The sequence below is a fragment of the Poecilia reticulata genome, unplaced genomic scaffold (assembly GCF_000633615.1).
Source record: "Poecilia reticulata strain Guanapo unplaced genomic scaffold, Guppy_female_1.0+MT scaffold_262, whole genome shotgun sequence".
Classification (NCBI taxonomy): domain Eukaryota; kingdom Metazoa; phylum Chordata; class Actinopteri; order Cyprinodontiformes; family Poeciliidae; genus Poecilia; species Poecilia reticulata.
In genome coordinates, this window is record NW_007615044.1 from 1 (window position 1) to 17,072 (window position 17,072).

General features: G+C 39.8%; 1 protein-coding gene across 2 annotated transcripts in view; it reads right to left on the reverse strand.

Moving 5' to 3' along the window:
• Positions 1–1,803: 1,803 nt before the first annotated feature.
• The window catches only part of LOC103460599 (mitochondrial import inner membrane translocase subunit TIM16-like), a 102,425-nt gene continuing 87,156 nt past the window's right edge, over positions 1,804–17,072 (reverse strand). The window contains exons 4-25 of one of the 2 annotated variants that reach the window (XM_008402842.1): positions 12,030–12,084; positions 11,889–11,946; positions 11,650–11,795; positions 11,446–11,544; positions 11,276–11,371; positions 11,035–11,188; positions 10,748–10,923; positions 10,421–10,529; positions 10,261–10,347; positions 9,877–10,019; positions 9,650–9,754; positions 9,320–9,405; positions 9,050–9,191; positions 8,863–8,952; positions 8,654–8,770; positions 8,404–8,539; positions 8,174–8,265; positions 7,928–8,014; positions 4,154–4,238; positions 3,465–3,601; positions 2,980–3,045; positions 1,804–1,973 (exon numbers count right to left, since the gene is read on the reverse strand). In XM_008402842.1, coding sequence (XP_008401064.1) covers positions 1,884–1,973; positions 2,980–3,045; positions 3,465–3,601; positions 4,154–4,238; positions 7,928–8,014; positions 8,174–8,265; positions 8,404–8,539; positions 8,654–8,770; positions 8,863–8,952; positions 9,050–9,191; positions 9,320–9,405; positions 9,650–9,754; positions 9,877–10,019; positions 10,261–10,347; positions 10,421–10,529; positions 10,748–10,923; positions 11,035–11,188; positions 11,276–11,371; positions 11,446–11,544; positions 11,650–11,795; positions 11,889–11,946; positions 12,030–12,084 — 2,356 coding nt within the window. In that variant the 3' untranslated portion in view covers positions 1,804–1,883. Of the gene's footprint in view, positions 1,974–2,979; positions 3,046–3,464; positions 3,602–4,153; positions 4,239–4,494; positions 4,620–7,927; positions 8,015–8,173; positions 8,266–8,403; positions 8,540–8,653; positions 8,771–8,862; positions 8,953–9,049; positions 9,192–9,319; positions 9,406–9,649; positions 9,755–9,876; positions 10,020–10,260; positions 10,348–10,420; positions 10,530–10,747; positions 10,924–11,034; positions 11,189–11,275; positions 11,372–11,445; positions 11,545–11,649; positions 11,796–11,888; positions 11,947–12,029; positions 12,085–17,072 lie in introns of those variants that run through there. The other variant, XM_008402841.1, reaches the window with a different exon arrangement.

The following is a 17,072-nucleotide window of genomic DNA, read 5'->3' on the forward strand; positions in this document are numbered from 1 at the left end:
GCTCTGAAGTCACCGGCTGTGCTGGGCCCACTGTGGCAGCCTCTCACAGAAATACCAGCCTGCAGAAAACTAGGCCACTGAACTCTTCCTGCCCCCTCTCTCTTCTGTGTTACCCATCTTCTTTAGATTAAACCCGTGGCTCAATTCCACCACCTCCTGGTTACAAAACATTCACCAAAGAACATCAAAGTACACCAAGAAGAATTAGTCTCACATTAGAGCAGAAATATGTTGGTAATATAACCCACTGAGGTTGTTTTGATCAGAATTCCTGCAGGTCTATTAAGACTAAATCGTAGGAAAATTGTATGGCAAGCAAATATACCATATAACCAAACCATACCACATCAAATTGCTAGTGTACATTCTATTATACTCTATTCATCTTAATTAAATTAAATTTGCTAATGACAATTAAACTGACATTTCAGCACTCAAAATCCTTAAAACCTGATTTAGAAAAGTTTAAGATGTCTGTTCCTTAAAAGTAAACATTTTACCGTTTAATATCCAAGCTTTGTATGTTACGCACTCAAACCATTCAACTACTAATGCTTAAAAAGTACACACTCATTTTGATGAGATGAAATTCTCAGTACGGACGTCGAACACGTCCATTACATGACAAATTGGCTTGCCATACAGGTCGCGCGACAAGGCTCCTTCCTAATAACGCCACCTCCACACAGTTTAGCTCAAGCTTCAGGTCAGGTATTGGAAATGAGTAGTGTGCCGTGTGAATGGACAAAACCTAGCATGTAACGTCATCAGAGACAGGCTATAAGTAAGCCAGACGTGGTTTCCATGGCAACAGCAGCGCCAACAGATGCAGCGGGCCTCCTCTGCTGAAAGAGGCCAGGGACAGAGACTCAGCGCCGGCAGCAGAAATCTCAGCACGACACGGGTCCAAACGGGATCCACATATTTTCAATATTAAATAAGCTGTATGATCCATTAACCCTTTGAGCTCAGCCTGTAATAATCTGCACTCCCCACCTCCCCCCCTCCCTCAACTGTATACGTTTGGGGATGCTGTCACATTATTTTCCAACGTCTAAGCTGTCTTTGTGTTGTTTTTGGGAAATACTCGCTACAGGGTCTCAAGTGGGACTCTGTTTTCTTATCATTAAGCATTTTTTAAAAGTGGTACGGGCTCCTGGAGTTGTTACAAAATCCCAGATGCCAGGACACAAAAATGCCCCACATCAGAGGCTCGCTTTGCTGGAAGTGCCACAGTGTTGCACAAAGGGTTAATGATATGACTAAGGCCACAGGAGGCCTGTTCAACTTACGTTTTTTTTGCACATTTGTGAGATATTATGTCAGTATTTTAATTTTTCCAAGTGCCTTTTTTATTACAGGTAAATATAGAAGTTATACACTATATGAGAAAAAGTTATATGAAAATATATTTTTCCTGGCACCATGTTCTGTGGTTGAACATGCAGAATTTTAAGCGTTGTAAAAGTCTCCAATTGGTACAACATAGCGGTGTTCTCCTGTTTTAGAGGAATTTTATTACGATATTGATAATAATGTCAATGAAAACAAAAATGTTTAATAAAGTTGCATTTGATAAGTGTGCTTGTGTTATTTGTATTTTTTTACATTTCTACATATACTGTTTCCTTCACACTATAACAATCATCTTATCCTCGTTTACATTCAACAAAAAAAGCATTGTTACCCGAGTTTCCAACACTGCAGTCACAAACATTATTTTTACAGACACCTGCTGTCTATATATATATAAAAAAAGACAATAATTGCATATTGTCTAATGGGAATTCACTGCCACATACAAAAGACTAAAGAAAAGACTTTATTGGGTTATAATTTACATGGGAGATTGGGGGAAGAAACTAGAGGTCCAATTTTATCCTTTATGTTTCTGGATTTTGCTGCGACTGCTGGTTTTGTTCTTGTTTCTGAATATTTAGCTCCTCATCCAGACGCTCTTTAGCTCGCACCACCTGCAATGCAAGAAATCGACACATGAATGACCAGCAGCGGAGGATAAAGCAGCTAAAACACTAACACTGCAACTGTAAATAACAGAATAACTCAACCACCTGGTGTGAGGTGTGAGTCATATTTTCTTAGTGCAGAAATCTGGCATTTTTCTGAGGGAAAATAATTAGGAACATGGTGTACACATCTGCTTTAATACAAAACATGTTCCATCTTAAGATTTCACGCAGTAAAGGGGGAAAAAAGGAGAAAGCGAGGAAGGACACTAGAGAGGAAAATACACAACGAAGCAAGAATGACTAAGGAAGGATGAAAAATGACAAGGAAACAACAGGAAGGAGGACATGAGACAAAAAAAGGAAAGACAAAGAAGCAACAATTGGAAGGGCACATTGAAGTGAGGAGGGAACTAACGACAAGGAAGAAAAGACAAATAAGGAAAGAAAGGTAGGATACAAAAGGGCACAATGAGGAAAGGACAGAAGGGAGGATGAAAAAGGAAAAGCAGAGATGGAAGGATGCAAAAAAGGAAGGAGGGCACAAAGAAGAATCAAAGGAAGAAAAGAACAATAAGAAAGAAAGTAATAATGGTGCATGAAAAAGGAAAAATGGCAGAAGTAAAGACATGGTTTTTTTTAAACAATAAAACCAAACATGTCTGTCGATTTTAAACACAGGTCTACAGGCCAAAACCAATCAGATTTTTGAATGTGTGTGCAGGTTGTGATGTAGCAAATCAAAAGGACTAAAGGGTGGAAAACAACCAGAAAATTTATAAAAGCAATTTTCATAACTTTAAGACATCTGAATCTTGAACAAACTGTGGAAATAATGTTTTGAAGCAAATCTTACAAAATAATGATTGATTTGTTGCTGTGGGCCTCACAAGATTTAAACTAAAATGTTTTCTTTTTTTGCTGTTATCCAAAAGTACAACTAAGGACGTGACATCACACATTAAGGTTAATATTAACATTGTGATTTTATGTGAAAGAATAGACTACTCACTTTTGATTGCAGGTACAGTGAACCTCCCACTGACTTTTCATTGACTTTGAAAAGGTGTTCATAGCTCTGCAGGATATAAACAGTTCAGACTCAGTGTGAAAGCACTTTCTTTTTAAATGTAAAAACAGCAACATTAATAAAAAAAAAAAMAAAAAAAAAAACACAATATTTGTTATATATTATCAGACTCATAATCAACCAACTTGATTATAAATAAAGTTAAACATTTACAAAATTGTATAATTTTAAAAGCTTTGAGTATTAGCATTCACTAGGAAAAACACATGACATCTGAAGTTAACCCTGATGTTTAAACCACAAGTTTCTTCACTACACTAAACTCCAAACCAGAGTCAGTGTTTCCAGGTCCAAGTCCTTCAGTGAGCGATCTGAGCGAGGTGCTGAAGTGTGGAACATTTATAAAAACCTGCCATACTGCGATTTAAGCATGTCAGTAAGGAGGACACAACGGTTCCTGGTTGTACCTTCTGAATCTCTTCAGGACTGAGCGTGGAGACGTTGAGGATTTGTTGAGCCTCCTGTAGACTCATCCCGGTGATGCTGGACACTGCGGCAGACTGCTGCCCGGATCGGCCCCTGGCCCGGGCTGCTGCCTGACTCGCTGGGAGAAGGAGACACAACAGAGATCCATCCTGAAGTGACGCTATGCCAAGAATCAGACTAGCAGATAGATAGGTTGTTGTTTTGCAGAAACATGAAAGCTGCTTCTAACACTTGAATAAAACTCCATAGTTTTTCCAGGCTGTGAAGAAAGAGACCCATGTCTCATTCAATTTTGCTACTGTCATGAATAAACAATGGTATGAAAACATCAACCAGGGGCAGCTTTTGTACATTATCATCATACTGCTTCTGGGTTGTTGTGCAACCTTTTACCCAACATGGCTAAGCGCCTTCTTGTCAAGGAAAAAGTGACAACTTAGTGGGCCTCATGTTGTCCATGGCACAAAAAGTCTCCAGACCCCAAACTCATGGAGAACTTGTCATTTTTCTAAATATATATGTTAAAGATCAGGATATTTTTTTAGTCTTAAAACTTGCACCTCTTTAAAGATTCCTTAAAGGTTACAGATTCTTTTAAAGAGGTGCAATAACATTTTAATCAAATCCATAACGGCAGACGTCAGGCTCAGGACAACAGAAGCATAAATACCTGCATACTCCTGTTGTAAAGCCCGGGCAAAAGCTCGTCCCACCACCTGAACACCCATCACTACGATCTGAGCGAGGTATTTAGCCTGAAAGTGTTCAGATTAAAACAGTTATTAACAGAGTCAGCAGGCTGTTTGTGACAAAAACAGAGACAGAATTCAACACACAAACACATTAACCGTCTTATTACTGAAGCTCTTTTGAAATGCATTAGGTTCGTTATGTAGAGCAACTTAAGAACACAGTAGCACTAAAAAAAACACCTTATTTCACCACGACATATTTTAGAGTTAACGCTGTACATAATCACATGAGGCCTGGCAAAAAATAACATGTTCTTACCATTTTTACGTCGCTATACAGCTTACACAGCCGATGTGCCGACTCCTGTTGTCACACATGCACATTGAAGGTTACAGAAGCGTCATAGTTCAAGGAAGATCGACAACTAAACATTCAGGACGAATCATCTTGGTGGTACGTTTTAAACATCGCCCTCTGCTGGGTGGGAGGGATGAATGCAGCGTCGCACCATATTCGGTGACCATCAACTGTTGTGACTCCAGAGGGCGCTGCTGAGAAGCAGCACTGAAATTCAGTAACATATACGGCTGTATTAATTTAAAGCCGAAAAATGCACAAATTGATAAAACTAAATTATGTGAATATGAGCCACTGGCTTGAGAAATTACTAAGATAGGTGTTACCTATCTTAATGAGAGCATACTAACCCTCACAGCAAAGTATTTTAAGGCTAACTTTATAGTTTTCACCGTTTAGTATGTATTTAGGGAAGCAAAGAGTCCAATCGGACATTCTATGTCTATCAGCATGCCTGTATGCCTGTCTGTCCGTGTGTTATGACCATCACAAACTCCAAATAAATAATTATTTTAAACCTTTTATAAATAAAATTAAGAAGAATGTGTCATGCATTTGTATTTAACCCATTAAACTTTTTTTTTTATCATAATAGGATTGTGAAGCAAATTTGAAAAAATCCTGAAAAAAAAAAAAAACATATAAGAGGCTGCAAATGTCTTGAGACATTGGTGGAGTTTCACCTTGACTCAGGGAACTGAACGCAGGCCACACTTAAAATTTTGACTCAAATTTTTTCAAAAATAAAATACAGTGAAGTTTGAGGCTTTAATGTAAGATTGATGAGATAACTAAAACTATTTTTGTCTGATGTGCATTTATCTAGTTTGTCATGAATGCAGCAGCATTGCTCACCACATTAAGTACAGAAGATAAGAGTTCATATGGTGTTTATTGCAAGACAGTTTTTGAAAAAAATCCACAAACCATTACTATAAAAACAAAACCACAATGATATACGCTATATAAAAACAAAGCCCAGAACCAGTTAATCCAATCAAAACATACAAAAGACCTTTAAAAATCACAAGCACATACATCCAGTGACATCCACCGTACATGTGTTCAACATGACGAGCAGGAAAACGCACGGCTGATTTGGCCGGATCACATCAGTCATTCTGAGGATGTAAACAATGTTGTTGGGTCAATAAATGGTTCTTAACGACTCCAACGCGGCCCTGAGTGACGATTACACAACGATGGCTTCACTCTTAAGTTACTAACACTGTGCTGTTTGCCTAATTAATACCATTCAAGGGGTATTTATTCCCCAAACTGTTAGAATATTAACAAGGGTTAAAGTTAAAAACATTAGACTACCTTGCAAACAAAGAGGAATGATYAAGTAAAAGCACAAAAATCCCAATTCCCCCCCCCTCATACAAACATTCCTTAATGGTTAAAAAGTTAATCAAACCCATTAACTTGGACAAATACACAATATCTACCATCTATCAACTGTATATCAATTTATGCTTAAAAAGAAAAGGAATCTATAGTTCCTAACATCAGAGACTCCCCTGACCCTGTTGTGTCCTTAAGTTTAAGGTGGCATCTGGTGCTGAAGCTCAAACCTGTTACAGTAACTGTGATTTGCATGATCATACTGGAAGACAATCAGTCTTAAGAACTTGTACTGTTATAGTGGGCAATTAGAAAGCAAAGCAGTGGTCCCATGTCGAACCAAACATTCAAGATTTTATTTAGATCTACAAAATAAAAATGTGCCATTAAAAGATAGGAGAAACTAGCCTTAATTCTACGCTGTTTATTTAAGAGAGTTAACTGGTTATACGATTGGCTGCAGATTTATTCACATTTTCTGATTTGTTACTTTACTGTTGTGTGATTTTATATGATTATCTCATCAAATAGATGAATCCTTTAAAGATATACCAATGAAGACATTTGCTGGCACCCCTGGTAAAAATGTGTAGAAAGCATAGCGTAATCTCAAAATGAAAAAAAAAGGGGAATCAGAGCTTTCAATATTCGTACAATTAATCAGAAAAGGAAGATTTTACATTTGATCTTGTATAAAAAGCAAATGCTGACAGATTGTGCTTTCCAAGAGGAGATCATTTCTTCTATATGTCCCATTATTTGTTAAAGCAATTATTTTGTAAAATAAGATGTTTCTCCCATGAAATAAGTATATTAAAATGAAAGGTTGTAATTTTTTTTCTTTGAAATTATGGCACTAAAACTCAAGATTCATTTATATTCAGGTTACATTTTTACCAAGGGTCCCGACACTTATGTTGTCGTCTGTACAGAGAAGACAAATATTTTAAGCTCAAACTGAATGTGAGATTTCCTGCAGAGAAGTACTAAAAATTATGGAAGTTTAAATTACACCATATGAGTTTTTATGTAATGCATTGTTTCTCTTATTCGGTAGGCTGCGGTGTTTGTTTTCCCCAGGAGATTGTCCGGGTGATGCGTTCAAACGCGAATGGCAAAATAACTCGAGCTGTCCTTTCCTCTCTGCCGTTGGCACCATGACTTGAAGCAAAGCCCGGATGATGGCATCCTCTTCAGTCATCCTGAATAAAAGGGAGGCAAGAATGAGATCACTAAAACCAAAAAAAAAAAAACAACAACAAAAAAAAACTGCCATCATTTCTTGATCGGAATGAAAAGAAACGTTAAACTTCAATCCGCTCAGTTTACATTCATTTGATTTCCTGAATACATTAAACTGTGACTTCAAGTTAAGAACACAACTAATGCAAATACACAAACTTCAGAGATAATATTACAAGAAAAAAAAACAATAAACAAATACAGTTACTGGAAAAAAAGAATTTACGTCACTTGATCTTAAATATTTTGCTGCACTTCAGCCAAAAGTGCAAAATATTATCTTGAGATTTTATGTGGTAAACCAACAGAAAGTAGTGAAATTTTTGTGACATGTATTTTTTTTAAATACACAAACATGAAAAGCACAACAAGAATCCAGCTACTTTTTAGAGATCAAGCAGCATCACGAAAACCAAGGCACAGCAGACCGGTCAGGTAGTAACTGTAGGAGATGCTTAAATCAAAGTTAAAGCAGTAAAAAAAAAAAAAAAAAAAGTATTAATACAGGGGCCTGAATACCATTTAACTCTTCTTCCAGTTTCTTTTTGAAGTCTGTTTGGCTGTAAACACAACAGTTTGACCTCAGTCACATGAAATAAGTCTAGATTTTGCTATAATTGTTTTGTTTGTTTTTTTCTTGGGATTTGGCTGAAAAGTGTGAAAAATCACACTTTTCAGATTTGTATTCCCAAAAATTGCTTGCATCTTTCCTTCCACTTCATCACTGTGCACTACTTTGTGTTGGTCCTTCACATAAAATATATGTTTTGTGTTTTATTTTCAAGAAGTTGTCACATGTACTCACCCACTCCTCGTCATCCACACCCTCAAAGGACTCCTGTGGCAGGGGGTCGTCCATGTTTCCCAGCTTAGCCACCATGGCACTCAGGAGCTATGTCACGCACACACAAACACGCGCACGCACGCAGACACACATGCGCGCACACACACACTGAGCGTTAAGATCTCAGGAGGACACAGACATGCTGTTTTTCAGGTACTACAAAAGGTCCGTACATCTGATCTACGAAAAACTAACGCAAAGTTTCACCTCCTCTTTTTTCTGTTCATCCGTTTTTTCCTCCAAGTAAACAGACGAGGGCAGGTATTTCCTCACCGGAGCCTCTTTGGGGGCCTCACTCACTGAGAAAAAAAACAACACACAAACCCAGCTTCGCATGAAGCAACCAAACGTACCAGGACATGTCCAGAGTCAACATGCGGGTCTAAAGACGGCATCTTGATGAACATTTAAGAGCTGTGTTGTGTCTGTAGACGCACCTGGCGTCATGTCTTTGGGCTTCAGGCCGAGCTTTTTATGCTGTCCGTTGGAGCCAGAGAGCCAGGCGGAGGCGGTGAGCGCAGGCTCCCACCACACTGCTGTGTCTGGGTACATGTCGTCCTGGAAGAACTCTTTCTGGAGAGCCAAAAAGGAAAAACGTTCTGTTCATTAGAAGTAAACACGAGTAAAAAAAAAAAAAAAACAGGCGGTGTTCCTGGAAGTGTTCGCAAGGGGGTTCGGTTGCCTCACTTTAACCCGGGGGACTCTAAAGGCCACCGGCTCTATGGTGGTCTTGGTGAGCATCAGTCCCACAGCTATCTCCACATCTCGCACGTTGCACTCCGTTTTAGGCAAAAAGGCAAGTCCCTGCACACAGAGGAGCACAGAATCCATGACTTTAACTTCAACTTCAATGGCTGTGTCGATGATAATTAGGATAATGTAAGTAGCCTTAGTACCTTATGAGGCTCAGGGGAGTTAAAACTGCTGCATTCAATAAAGTAGGGATCTTCTGGGACCAACTCATAAATGTAGACTCTGGTGTCACCCTGAAGAAAAGCAGAAAACATAATTTCATGCAAATTATGCTTTAGCCGTGATGCACTCTGCAGAGACTTCCGCCAGTTTATCTCTCATCTTACTCACTTTCCCAGTAAGAATTACAACGCTGGTGTCGGGGTCATAAAACGGGATAAGAGTGGAGGGAGATACGTTTAAAGCAGCGTTGGCTACTGGCCCGGATGACAGGGAGTCAGCGGAGAACAGGTAAAGTACTCTTTCGCTACGACTAAAACAGCAATAGAAAAGAGGACGAGAAGAACTTTGGTCAGTGCTGCTCAGACAGGAGAAAAGTAAATTTAAATTATTTAACATCCATGATGAACAGACTAATAAAAAGGTTTTAGTTTCCAGTACCTGTCAAATCCTGACACCAGCAGGTACTTCCCATCACACACCCAGACCACACGAGCTCCTCTGTGGCCCTCTGGACCCGGCCCCTCCTGGGAAAACCAAAACACCAGCAAATCTATACGCGTACTGAAGCGGCGTTACAATACGACGACTATTATGTAAGAACTGAGAGACAAATATTTATTACAAGAAAAGGACTGAATCCAATTATAAAAGTATCCAGACCTCTTTGAAGTTTTTAATATCATTGTAGAACAACTGAAAATGTATGAAACTGAAAATGCCAGATTATGATTATTTTGTAAGCTGCAGTTCTATAGTTTGTTGCCATACTTGCACAGGTGCTGTAGATTTGCGAGGGTCATAGATGCGAACTTTCCCATCCTTGCAGACTGTGGCCAGCAGCTTCCCGTCTGGACTCCACGCCATTCCAAACACCTGAACGGGAACATCGGGAAGAACCAAACCAGGAGGAAAACCTTCCATAAGTTTCCCTTCGAATTTATGGAAACATCTCTGCTCGTTCAAATTGTGCTTTCTTTGCTACAATAACAACCCACCTGGTCCTGGTGGCCAGTGAGAATCTTGACCTGCTCTCCGCTCTCCAGGTTCCACAGTCTGACTGTGAGATCGTAGGATGAGGACACCAGGACTCCACTGGCCAGAGGGTGAAACTTGATGGAGTAGATCTTCTCGGTGTGGCCTACAGGGAGTCGGGGGTAGCCATCAATACAACTGAGACTTCAAGAGTCACACCAGGAAATGTGCCAAGTTTATTTTCTTTGGCAAGTTTTCCGGATACATTTGAAATAAATACTGAACAAGCTGGAAAATGCTACTTCCTCCCCTGACATTTATTGAGTTTTCTTCAAACTCCCGCCCAAGTCAGGATCATTAATACATAGGTTTAGGTTGATTTTGTTTCTCTATGCAATATGACCTACCTTGCAAGACGAGCTTAGGCTCAGTCAGCGTCTCTTTCAGCCCACCCTCAGGTACCTGCCACATCCTGATTTTAGCATCATCTCCAGCTAGAAAGACATTCAAATATAAACTCAGAGTCATGCTCAGATGGAGGTTGTTAGTAAGGATGTATTCACTCACCCACTGCCAGTCTGTGTGTGTCAAAGGGGTCCCAGGAAAGGTCGGCCACATTTACAGAGTTTTGGATGGTGGGCAGAGCTGTGTCCGGCTGCCTCCCAGGTCCAGAGCGCTGAGGAGAGGAAAAAAGTCAAACGGCTGGAGTACAGCTGTGGTTTTACATCTAACAAGCACTAACAGATCTAAATTCTCATGGCGTCGAAGGGGCCTTTAGCTCCACTGGAAGTCAAAAAGCACATTAGTTTTGAATAAGGATTAATAGGGAATGTGTGTATACTTTTTGGTAAGTTTCCTTAAGTATAACAAATAACAAAATGTTTTTACACATACCTCAAACACAGCAATCTGGCCTCCTGCGATGGCGAGCGGGACGGCCACACGTTGGCGGTTTACGCAGAAGCCGTCACACTCGCCTGGCGTCGTCAGGTTGAGGTTCCGGATGTTGGTGATGTGTTTGTCCCGGTGCATCACCGCACCCTGGATGTGTCGGAATTTGGATGTTGGTCCTGATTAAAAAGACAAAACAAAAAAAGAAAACCTTACTTTAAAAAAAAAAACCCAAACATCTAACATTTTTTATTCTAAAAATACGGATGTTTGCATGCGTTAGTTTCTACCCAGCATGCTTTGGATTGCCTTCACGCTCTGGCTGGGACTGGGGAGGAAGCCTGAGGAGAGACCAGAGGTGGAGGAGGGAGAGCGGGACGGGGCAGCGGTGCTGCTGGGGGTGCTCAGAGGACTACTGGAGGTGGAGCAGCCGTGAGGCTGATCCTGAAAAGAGCAGAATGGCGTTTTAAATTCTTCTAATCAAACATAAAGCTTGTCCTGCTTTAGAAAAACAAAAACACATTTTCTTACCTCTTTGCTTTCTCCGCGGGGCAGCTCCTTCTTAACAGGCGTCGGTTTTGCTGCTGGTTTGGGTCTCTTGTCTGGGTGGAGGCTGACTTTATCCACCTTGGGACCAACAGAGCTGCTTGTTTGAGCAACCTTCAAACCTTTCTTAGCTGTTGTGAGCGAGGTTCTGTTACCTGTTTGTTCCCTCCCTTCCACCACTCCTCGGCAGACATGGCTGGAGTCGTGCCCACCGTGTCTGGGTAAAGGTCATCATGAAACTCCTGGCCTGAACTCTGCAAAACAAAGAACGAGGTACAAAAGTGCAAGCAATAAAACATCTGTGGAGAGGAAATCAAGATATACGCGGAGGCCGGAAATCTGTTGTTTGCCGGCGATACCTTGCGAGGGACTTGGTAGCTGATCGGAACGATGCAGCTGTCTGTCAGCTGAAGAACACGCACCACTTCACAGGAAATGACATCCAGTGCCAACTTTGGCACCATGGCAGTGCCTCGAGTTGAAGCGTCAGTCAGACAGTGACTCACTGTGAGAAAGTTAAGAAAAACAGGGAACAATATAGGACAGAATTTTAAAAATAAAACGTTTCTAAGCATGCACAAAAATAACCACATTTTACCTTGAGTAAGGAAAGGCTCAGCGGCAGAGACTTCAAAACAATCAACTGCAGTGTCTCCCTAAAAAGGAGAAAGAGAAGCATTAATAAATCTGAGTATCTTCAACATAATATTTACAAGAAGAACACAAATATACAGCTTACAATGCCAGCGAGCAAGAGGAGACCAGTGTCATCATCAAACAGAGGGACCAGCATCCTGTAGATGGAGACAAAGATGAAGAAAGACAGAAAACATTGAGAAATTTTTCTTTGCTTTTGCATCACTTAGGGTTTTAAATTACAGCAGGTTCAAGTTGGAAGGTGTAGCCACTAGATGGTGCAGTTGACTCAGTAAAAGGTGTCTTCAACCCCTTCTACAAACTCTGCCACACAAAATATTTTTTCCCCCACCTGTAACAATACTGTGGAGGCTATGCACACAACAACGAATACTTTGTATTTCTGTTGAAAGTCAAGATTAGGCTGCTCCATATAAATCGGTCACAGCATTTCCCTCCAAAACAATCATCAGGTCCTGGACAGAAAATTAGAGAACTAGCCAAAGTAAAATTTAGAAAGACCTTCATAAAACTGAAGAATCTGTTGAAGTTTCTGCTTGGAATACAAAAAAAAACAAAAAACATCTTTCTATGTAAAAAAGAAGGTTGTTTCCACACTACAGCACAGAATTGGCCATGTCTCTTCGCATCTCTGGTAAAAATGTACAAAAAAATCCTTAAAAAATAAAATTGTTTTAGTGCAATCTCCCACTTAAAATTGTAGAAATCCAACTTTTATTCAGTTAGAAACAAAATCTATTATGAAATAATTATTTTCAACAAAATCCCTTGAGACTCAAAATCCCTGTAAAATAAGTAGTCCATGTGGCTTTTTTTCAATTCATATTTATTATCTTGGTAAATATCTTTCCATTTCTGTTGGCATCAACAGAAAACCACAAGAGAACATTGTGATGATCTTTGGGAATTTTTTTGTTTTGCTTCATCTTGGTATCCTGCTTCCTTGTTCCCTGTGTGTTTGCTCAGCCATTTTTCCCCACTTCCTGAGTCCATCTTGTTTTCCTTCACAGCTGTACCCTGTTCCTAATCAACCACCTGTTCCTTGTTCAGTAATCAACTCTCCAGCAGTTTGATAAATCCTACTGCTGCCTCCAGCATGTTTCCTGGTCCTTGTAGTTTCCCTGGACTTTGATTTTTTTCCCCTTTCTTCTTATTTTATTAAGCAAACATTAGTATTTTTTAACCTCCTACACTGGGGTCATTCTCTTCACCATTCTGTATAAACAGTATTCCCAGCACTTACTATATGTTACTCATAACTGCGCCACAAGTGATTTTGTAAAGAAAAAAAAAATCCTAATATTTCTTCCTAATTAAATAACATATGATGTCACAGTAAYAGAGTAATTTATTTAAAAGTTTGTTGCACACAACTTTACTAGGCTTTCCAATAATTATGAAGTGGATTGAATCTTTAKGGATTTCAATTCTCAATTCTACCAAGAAATGTCTCCACTGTAAATTTATTTCATAGTATTGTCATCATCAATGTTGACGGTAAATCACCCATTTTGGATTATTTGTTAAACAAAGCAAAGGCTCAACAGAGCAAACCGGTGAGAAGCACAAAATAATCAAAGTCAAACTATASAGATATTTCTTCTGAACCACTTGAAACCATTTCCTGCTGGTGTACTACAAACTTTACTCAAGCAGGTCTAAACAAGTCCCCAGTCACCTGCCACCTCTCGTGATACACACTAAGAGGATTGAGGGCTGCAGAACTTAATAAGGAAAGTACAACTGGGTACCTAAACCAAACAGGAAATACTACTACAAACAACCGAGGTAATCTAGGCAAATCTTCCCCATTCTTCACTGCTATTCTATTCTAAGAGCTGCAGCCAGGCTACATTATGATTTCCTCTGCAGGTCACAGTCGGGATAAGGACAGAGTCCAGGCTGACTGAAGTGGAGAGACTCGCTTCCAGAGATGGGTTTATGATGACGACCTTGTGCAACGCTTCTATTCCAGGGCCACTTGATGCTGACAGACTGGTGATGTAATGCTCCAACTATGACAGTGTAATGACAGGGTTAGTTGGAGTATGTAAGGCGACAACAAATGGTGACACGCAAGGGACTTTTTTTGTTGTTGTTTTTTGCGAGTAGCAAAATATAAGAGCATGTGACAGCATGTCATGAATGTTAGTATGAAAATCATGAAACAGCCAGTTAGTATCAGATTAGTCTATGAACTGCTAATATTTTAATGTATTCACGGTTTTCCTTTTATCCTTAGTCTTTAATAAATCAGTCCAGTTTAATGTCAGAAACTGTAGAAGAGAAACGTGGATCCATCAACGATCGTCAAAAATCAATCACCACAACAGACTGCAGTTTGTGAGGATAAAAAGGTTTTCTGTCTGGCTAGTAGATCAGCAACACAGGAGCACCACAGGGGACTGTACTCTCACCATTACTTTTCACTTTGTACACCTCAGGTTTCCAATAAAACTCAGAGTGCTGTTATCTAGAGAAATGCTAAGGAAACTCCCCAGGTGTATTAGAGAAAAGGCCGAGAGCAGAAAGCTGGTTTGGTTTGTGGCATGGTGTGGAAACAACCGTCTTATCCTAAAAGTCAATAAAACAAAGAACACAATTGTAGATTAAGGAAGAAAAGGAATTGGTCAAACATTATTTTCGTCATCTAAAAAGAAGTGGAGGTGGTTAAAGAATATAAATAGCTACAAGAAGGGACAGAGGAGACTTTACATCCTGGGGAACCTTACGTTCTACAGTGTTTTCAGCAAGATGCTGCAGATCTTCTATAGGTTTGTTGTGGGGAGTGTGATCTATTCAACCATTATCTTTTGGGTCAACAGCTTTAAAGCCAGTCAGTCTTTCTATCTAGATTGATTTATAGCTGATAAATATTTTTGAACTGTTCATGTTCGTTTTTAACAAGGGAGATCAAAGGGAAAGGGAGGCTGTGTGGGGATGGATTATTCAGCACAATCACTATGACCTTACTGTTCAACAAAATCCACACCAGGAAATATTAAAAATAATATTCGGAAAGGTCATTAGCCATCTATTCACTTGTTTCGCTTGAATTTATATGTGTTCAGTCTCATATGTTGTCAGATTTATTAGCAGTAATATTTCATATTGCTAACACATTAGATTGGCTACATGCTATCTCACTTGTTTATTTTGGGGGGGGTGGCTGCATGTGAAGGACGTGGTTTCTCTTTACGCACACTACAATACAGACATTTTTATTTCTTAAGTGATTGCTAACCAACTTATTTTTAGCCTGGTTTTAGCTTGAATGTCACAGTGAAAAGATAAAAACAAGTGCATGAGCAGTGTTGATTACAATCCACCTAATSCATAAAGGATATACAGTAAGAGACAAAAAAAACAGTAGAAATTCTCCTCCTCTTGAGTTTTTTTTAAGTCTTGTGATTGGTTTAAGAACAATTAAAAGCATGACACAAATAATACCTGTGCTTCTTTTTAACCTCTCTCCCCTSTGTTGCAAGACGGTGAAGTCAGCAAGGGGCGGCCACGCTTCGTTAGCTYGAGTCTCTGTTCCCATGTCCAAGTCTGTCCACAGGGAGTCCACCTCCATTCCCACACTGCTCTCCTTTGCTCTGTCCTCCCCACAGCAAAACTACCTTGCTTTGTCCCTCAAGCTCCCCCTGCACCGTTAGTCCCAATTAGCTCTCCAAATTGCCCTCGCTCTCTCCGAGGTCTTATCTCYGCTTTTCTCACAGTAAAATGTACAAGTCAAACAGCCGCATAATAGAAGCGGAGCTTTATCTGTGACTGTGGTCACTGTTTGCTGTCGTTTTCATGGTCCACCTCCTCACCCGGCCCCGTTTTCCCACACAGCCAAATGCAGACGCATGCAGGTGCATATTTACGCACACATAATGGGAGGCATACACGCATGTAAGTGCTAATGATGCGGATTTAAATGACGTCATGACGGGGTATCGCAGAGTTAATTAATTAAGAGTTCGCTATGCAAATCTCCTGCACACAGACTCATTGTGAGTGAAAAAAAGAAGCTATTATGCTCATTCAGAAAAGTCAGATGCATTTCTCTGTTTTTGGTGTGCAATTAAAATAAGTTTACCASCATAATCATGATTACATAACATGCCAAAAACAACATTCCAACATCTCTCAGGCCTATCTGCACCTAATAATGTCTCAACACAATCCAAACTCCTCTAACTATCTGCAAAGAGCCATCAGAGTATCAAAAAAAAAMCCCACCTGCCTCCTTTCTGAGCTGCCATCACCTCACACYGCTCATCTCGCACAGAAGCCAAATGAAAATCATAAAATGACCTTCTCCCTCTGACAGCAGCCTTCAGCACCAGCAGATATGATGGGTATATTACTCCTGCTATCTGTGTTTAGGTGTGTATGAGTCAGCCGGGGTAAATTCAGATCATTAGAACGTGTTGTCATTTAATAACGTGCGATAACGTGGTAAACACTGTACATCGTAGTAAGAGGCCAGCCAAGTAGAGACATGCAGAGCAGACAAAAAACAAACYGATGTGCTCATTTATTGGGTATTTGCACCTGAAAGAGACACTTAAAGGTGATTCAGTTCAACATGAACACATGAACTGAAGCCGATTACTGCTCAGCAATCAGGGAAACATGTATAACCTCGTTTTTCTAACCATTTCATTAAGAAAATAGGCAAAATACTTCKGAAAAGTTTACATTGTATTAGGTAAAGAGTGAAGTTGCCTCTCCTGCCCCYAAATGTTTGTGTTATGTTTATGCAGCAAAGATTTTCATTTGTATCATTTTAAAGATTTAAAGAAATATKTCCACAGGTCATGAAAGGTCAACCAGGCACCCCACCTTCAAACCAGCACAAACGCAGCGCAAATGTTTGAGACCAATTTTGTTAGATTTGAAGAAGGTKTGGGAGGGCAACTTCACCCARGTGTTAGTTGTCCATCACCCAGTAAGTTAAAAATTGTCTCAAATATTTAATTTTGGGCTTCACCTCATGAGGGAATCTTCTTCCATGYRTTTCTTTGTCTTTATGATGCTGTTTGTTCAGCAAAGGTCTGGAAGGATGCATCATTTTCTTTATACTTCACTTATGGATAGATTTTTAGTGGGCTATGACTCACTATGGTAACAA